General features: G+C 47.2%; 1 protein-coding gene across 13 annotated transcripts in view; it reads right to left on the reverse strand.

Annotated features, from left to right (window-relative positions):
• KAZN (kazrin, periplakin interacting protein) overlaps nucleotides 1–7,184 on the reverse strand; it is a 236,425-nt gene that overhangs the window by 58,478 nt on the left and 170,763 nt on the right. The window contains exon 2 of one of the 13 annotated variants that reach the window (XM_025198105.1): nucleotides 3,525–4,805. The exons of the other annotated variants lie outside the window; for them this stretch is intronic. Within the exon in view, the coding sequence (XP_025053890.1) occupies nucleotides 3,525–3,639 (115 nt within the window). The 5' untranslated portion in view covers nucleotides 3,640–4,805. The remainder of the gene's footprint in view (nucleotides 1–3,524; nucleotides 4,806–7,184) is intronic. 13 annotated transcript variants of the gene reach the window in all.

Below are 7,184 nucleotides of genomic sequence, written 5' to 3' on the forward strand. Positions count from 1 at the left end.
GGCAGGACTTGATAACAGGCTTCAGGCACAAATGGGGGGACGTTATAAGTAAAGAAAATGGTGATCAATTTTTCTTCCTGTCCAAAGAGGGCAAGACAAGGAGGAACGGGCTTGAATTGCAACACGTGAGATTTAAAGGGGGGTATTAGAAAGAACATTTTTCCCCATGGGGGGATGTTTGGGAACACGTTGCTTCCACTGCTGGAGGCTTCGAAGCTCAGGATGGACAAACATTTCTTTGGGATGGTTTTGTTAGGGATGAACCTGCCAGGAGCAAGGGGTTTGGCCCCGGTGACCTCCTGAGGTCCCTAGGATTTTAGCAGAACATTGCGGCAGCAGTTTTTTTTTTTTAAAAACCACCGCCTACCCCAGCAGTTTCCCCTTGCCAGGGCGACAAGCACAGTGCTGCTTTGCAAATTAAGAATGGCTCTGTCCCCAGCATGCCTTTGGAGGCAGTTTCAAGGCAGCAAGATCCAGCAGCCAGCGCCAATAAAATCCAGTGTCCCATAACATGCTAGCCTCCATTAAGAAGCCCACAGTGTGGGAGGGCCCTCAATAAAGACGTAACGTTGCTCACAGTTTCAAACTCATCCTACAATAAAACGAGTCTGGAAGGGAAGGGGTGATGCTCCCGGAGGGCATCGTCATTACGATAGCCGGCAGGGGGCCCTCCGTTTCATCCTTTTGCTAAACCCACGGCTCTGCCGACATCAGAAATGGAGCATCTCTCCGTTCGGAAAAGAATCCCAGTGCTATAACGCATTCCTCCAATGCCAGGTGTCCCATCAGCATGCAGTTCACACCCAAGAGAAACAAAATTTGACTTAAGCAAAGTCTCCTTCTCTGTGCATAGTGATTACTGGCAAGTGCTCCCAGCCGATCATAAAACTTGCAGTCACTTTAAATTCATACCAAGGGTTACGGTAGGAGCTAGCACAGAAATCTGACGTTATATTATTTATGAGCTGTAAGGCAGTGGCAAATTCCAATGCGGCTTAAGAACCCAGGCCTCCAACTGATTAAAAATTGACAAATACGCGATTACTTTTTTGCACTGTGATTTTTTTAGTTCGTAGGCTGTTGGAGGATGCTGTAGGCTGGACACAACGGATGGCGGGGTGGGGTAGAGAGCAGAGATGATTACACACATCCCGATGTACTGAATGATCTGATGGACACGGCACCAGCTGGCTTATGGGTTGCAGTTGCTAGGAACCTGTGGTCGAGAAAATGCCTCGACCAGGTGGGGTTTTGATGAAGGATTGTGCCAAAGTCCGGAAAGAATTAGGCACTCCACTTCCACTCCAAAAGAGGGAGGCCCAATAACAGTCAATAGGTTTGATGCTGAGCAGGCATCTGTGGGAGGAATAGGTGGGGTCCGGATACATCCGGGGACACCATTCTGCCGCACTCCGCGTACGGAGATAACACCCAGCCCCTCGGGACTCATAAAAGGGCAGTGAAGAGCAATATCTGCCTGTGAGTAGAGAGTAGGATGGCAAGCAGAGCAAAACACCCGTGGCAACATGAAGCCTAGTTCATAACTTCTCTGGACAGAATCAATCCTTATTTTTCCCTTTATTATTTTAATTTTTAATATATTACTCAGGTTTAAAAGCACAGATCTCTAGGCTGGGCATTTTCCAGCACTCAGAGGCTGCCTAGTTAACTCCTCGGGACAGCCGTGCTCGCCCTTACTGCATGGCAGTACTCTCCCTCCTTGTTTGCCATGGTTTAATTAGGTCCCCCGTCAGCTTGCATAAAGCCGAAACCTCAAGCAAGACAGAAATAAATGGAGAATGGACTCGGGCTGCAACTCCCGAGCCCCGAACTGCAGCCTGCCTTGAAGGAGGCAGCACCAGGAAGAATTCAGTTCACGTTGGCAATGAAAGCAGAGCCCACAGACTCCGGGACACGGAGGTTAAAGGAGTTGCTTTCCCGATGGGAGTTGTCATTGGAGATACTTATTAGCTCATCCCGTAGCTATTTTGCTTATGATGCTGCTTACGCCAATACTTAACAAGGGCAGGCTCTGCCAGTTTGTTAATGCAGGACAGTGTAGCAGGGTGATAGCGTGACCCCAGCACTAAGAGCAAGCAAAAGGTGCTGTGGAGGGTGAACTGCTGAGAAAGATGGGGAAAATACAGAACAAACTAGACTGGAACAGCACCGCATTTAGTTCAGCATCGCATCTCCAAAAATGGCCTTTATCAGCTGCTTACAAGAAATCCCCCTGCAAACAGGAGACAGCTGTCCAGCAGGGCAATGTCCTTCTGACCCCAGCAGACAGACTAGCATACGGCCTGTAACCCAGGGGTGGTCCTAGGTTTTCTTCGACTTCTGGTTGACGCTGCCCCTAACGGCCAGGGGAACTAACTCACAAGACCATGCCGTCTCTGTCCCTGGCCCTTCACATACCATACATGCACTGAAAAATGGGCACAGAGTGAACCTCGGTCAGGACACAGCACAGCTTTTAAACAGCGAACAAAGTCTCCCTAAATACAGTGGCAGATTTCAGCTGGCTTCGGCAGATTACTGGCTGCTGCTCTGAGTGTCCTGGACTGTTTTCTCTGATCATACAGACCTGGGAAAAGGAGTCAGAAAAGTTATGAAACCTTCCTGGTACCGAGCCTCGTGACTAGCCCAAAATATCAAGGCTGATTAATGAATGAGCAGAGGACGGGAAGAGGCAAGAGGGAACGTTATGCTGCTGCTCTTTTGTTTTGTGCGGGCTTTCCTTTTTTTGAGTAGGAGTAAACCCTAGCTCTAATGGGATCCGGCAGAAAGGTGAAGGCCTAAATGGACTGCAAAGTCCTAACTCATCTCTCAAATACGACGGTCCGGTATCCAGGTTGTAGCCATATTGGTCTAGAGGAAAAGGCAATCAGGATTCGTAGTAGAGATGATATTTTTTATTAGACCAATTATTAGATGATATCTAATAAAAGATATCATCTCTACTACGGGTCCTGATTGTCAAATAGACAGCGATGCTTAACCTTGGGACATTGTCCAGGCAGAAGTTACAGCAAGGGAGAAAAGTCTCTAATGCCAGTGCCTGCACAGTGACCAAATGCTTCAGTTTACTAGTAGGGTTTCTGAGTTCCTGAGTGCTTTCCCAGTCCAGGCCCTTCCTGGGGGCTATTACAGCTCCCTTGCCCTGTAGGCCTGTCAAATTCAGCTCCAAACTCTCCCAAGCAGCATGTTATGCTATGCTAAATTAGGCATCCTGTGGCACAAGCCATCCCAGCTCCTTTCTTGAGAAGATGCGGCAGATAACAATTAACTAGGGATGCTATTAAGGCTGCACTGTCCTTCTTGACAACCACCCCAATGGGAAAAGTTTGTAGCACAGGGGGAAAACAAACCCGGCAAGTGCAAAGACTGGCAGCTAACCAGAAATCATTTCGGTCTCGACAGTTGCTTGAGAACGAGTGCTGATTTATAGGTGCCGCTTACTCCTACCCACTTGAATACTTCCAGTGTACGAAAGGCTCGGTTTTTAATTTTGTTTAAAGTACCTGAGCTATCTGAAGTACCAGAACCTCCCATGGGAAAGGGAGCGCGGTTCTCCTGGATACCGTCGCTATGGAAACTATTGCTACAGAATCCACATGTACAACAAATCGGTTCCATTTCATCTCCAGCTCGCCGGGAAGCAAAGTTGCACAGAGAGAGACGTCACAAAATAAGGGGGCAGCAGTTCTTCTGAGAATATAATCCGCAGATAGCGATGCCAGAGGGCTTTCTTTAAAAGAAATTTATTTAATCTGAATGCTTTCAGGATGGCCGAAGGGTTGTGGATTGACGGGTACAGAGTGGCGTCCTCCGTGGATTCGGCAACAGGTGGGACACAAGTGCAAACTTCCCCCCACGTGCCCAGGGCTAGCGAGCGAAGACAAAGTGCAAAGAGATGCACAGAAAAGAAGACTCCTCGCTCGGCTTGGGGACAATCCAAGACATTTTTCTTTCTCCAACTTTGCTCAGGACATGGGTAGGGCAGCAGTAGAGGATCAGGGCAGCTCAGTGCCCACGGCTCATTTAGCCTTTGGCTAAGTCAGTAAGGATTTGGGGGATGATGCTGAATGAACATCATTTCACCTGTGACTGCGATTTCTAGTCCCCTCTGGCTGGGTCTGACCTGCAGCCCAGGAGCTAGGGGTGAAAGGCTGCATACCCTCCATTAGGAAACTGCTTGAAATCAAAGAGGAAGGTCTCGGAGGCAGTGAAGTTGAGTTACAGCAGGACAAGTATCTCGAGGGAAGCAACCCATAGGTCTTTAACTACTTCCAAACTGCTGTCGAATGGAGTCCTCTCCAAAACACAGACTTACTTTCCAATTAAAGATGCTTCCATTGTGGTAGCTCTGTCATTAGTTTATAGTAAATACTTAAATAGGGAACTACGTCCTCGGACTCAGTTTACTCATTCGCTTGTAGAGAGACATTGCGCCCACCATAGTAACACTGGTTGCCCAAATTCTCTCCGTCTTGCCTTCGTCTCGGTCTTTCTCACATTTACCTACTAGCAGAGAATTGGCGTGCACGATACCGGGCAGATACAAGGAACAAAAATACCCTCCAAAGGAAATGATGTGCTCTTGTGACCCACGTGAAGGTAGATGCACTGCAAAAAAATTTCCATCACCAGCCCTACGTGAACAACACTTATGCAGAATACTTGATGCAGTTGCCACGTTTGGTGTCATTCATTGCTCTTGTAAAAGCCTCTCTCCCCGAGACAGCTCTGAACAGCGAAAAGCCACAGGTTCCTACTGATGTGGCAAAGACTCTAAGAGTTGTCTGCAAAGACAAAAAAGTCACATTACTCCTTAAAACAAGAAGCATTTCTGAAGGTTTTCACCATAAATGCCCGGCCGTGAAAAGGATTTGTATCAGCTGAATATTAACAAGCAATGCATAAAAAGGCATCATAGCTGCAGGGGACTTAAAACTACTCAGCCAGACAAGGGAGTAGTCCTTGATATGGAGCAGTGGTGTGATACCATGCTGCTATCTGCACGTATGTTGTTTTGCTGTTTATTTTTTATCTTTTAGTTAAGCCTCCTCTAACGCTCGCAGCTACAACGAGCCCAGGGGGTCTGTGCATTTTTACAGCACTTTATTCTTCAGAACGCATGTTTATGGCGCGAAGCAGCTGCTCCTGGGAAATCTGAAGGGACTGGAAGCTCACGATGTCTGTGGCGCCATGGTTCAACAGATGAGTGGTCACAGGGTGTGTTTTAACACTGGCAGAATCAAAGACACAGAGCGATGCTTCCAGATTAAAGACTTGCAAGAGAGAGCATGCGGGGATCAGCGGGACTTCAGAAACAGCCCTGACATGTTATACAACCTGTGCTCGAAGCCCCTACACTCCTCCTTCCCTGTAGTAAGACAGTGGTGTCGACATACTAATGCAATAAGAGAGAGGACCTAGGTAACTGCACTATTAAATACGTGCCACTTGAATTCAAACGTCAGTGAATTCATACTTGATGACTGCAGCGCTAAAGAAAGCCGGGGCCGTCTGGGTGACCGAGAAAAGCATTTGCAAGAGAAGCTCTTGAGGACGGTAGGCCACGTATAAGGAGGTAGCTTGATATGCCCGCATGCTTGCTTGACCCTTCAAGATGCTCTCCTGTTCTGTCCTTGGGAATGGGCAAGGGCATTTCAACCGCTGAATGTCCCCAACAGCTCCCTTCCTCTTAAAGTTACCTAATTAATTCCAATCCCTTGTTTGCTCACCATATCACAGTAGACAAACTCAAGCAGAAGGAATACAAAGCAAGGAGATGCTTATGTTGTATATGAAACCAAGTGGCCACCAGCAAACAGGTATAGCCTTGCTGGTGCATCCAAGTTGGGTACATGCAACATATATCTGAGAACAAGAGCGGGATCAGGGGAAAGTATTTGAGTGGGACAGAGAGAATGGGAAGGGGCTTGCTAGCAGAGCAGCCTGCAAGAACAGATTTCACAGGAAGTTTGTTTCCACTTCGCAGGGTTCAGAATTTGCCCCATTTCCCACCACTTTTTCAATACTGTTTTAAAACAGAATCACCGAAAACAAGAGTTTCTAAAACGTTTTGCTCCCCCAAAACCCAGGGTACAGCGAGAAAATTGCAGTCTGAGCAATGAAAACGGTGCCAAAAAATTGGTTAAAAGACTGTGGAAAAAACTATAAAACGGGAAACATCAACAGTGACGAGCTTCTGCAAAGAGTTACTGCTTCTTTTTTTTTTTTTTAATTAAAGAAGCCATTTTTTTTACCATATTTGTGGGTGAGAAATCTTGATCAGCTCTAGTGGTTTCTTTTGGTGAGATGCTTTCAAGAAAGAATCCTGTTTAATTCTTTCTGTTAACCATTTGGTTCTGGTGCCTGTGTGGGACTTTTGACATTTTTTTTTTTTTGGCTGGATACCAGGTCAACCTGCCATATGAATGAATGGGGATGGACCTGGTGCCTGTCTGTGGCTCCGCAGACACGAGGTCAATCTGCCATAGAAATGCACGGGTTGACCTGGTGCACGGGTGGGATTCAGAAAAGTTTCCGCTGGACACCACAGGAATGAATGGGGGTTGACCCGGTGTCCAGCCATGGCTCCCTGGATACCAGGTGAACCCTCGATAGAAATGCATGGGTTGACCTGGTGCATGGGTTTGGCTGGATGCATATTAACAGGCTGCTGCCACTGGGAACAGAGCAGAAATTTTAGGGTGGGGTGATGGGAAGAAATCAGATGGTGGGTTTTTTTTAATTAAAGTATGCTTTATGTCTGGTTCAATTCTGGACCGTCGGCCACTTTGGAAAGACACCCTCTCTATGCTAAAGAAATCAGCAACCTAGGAAAACATATATTTGTTTATGACTCTGAATACCTGCCTGATATAACATATATTTATGTAAGGCAGGTGTTCATTTCAGATTCAGAAACATGAAGCCCATTGACCATATGGGGCTGTGCAAGAAACACCTGGACTAGCTCGATACTGTGCGTGCCGTTGCTGTGGAAGAAGCAGTGTGTGCAGAACACACACTGAACTGCCTGACTGCAGTCTGCCACCTGGTCCCTTGCAATGCTGCAAACATGCCTTACCTCTCTCATATCCACCCACAAACACACGCACACAATGCCTCTCCCTCTCCCCCAGCGCTGACTTTTCAAACACATCCTGCTG

Source organism: Alligator sinensis, unplaced genomic scaffold (genome assembly GCF_000455745.1).
Source record: "Alligator sinensis unplaced genomic scaffold, ASM45574v1 scaffold569_1, whole genome shotgun sequence".
Taxonomy (NCBI): Eukaryota; Metazoa; Chordata; order Crocodylia; family Alligatoridae; genus Alligator; species Alligator sinensis.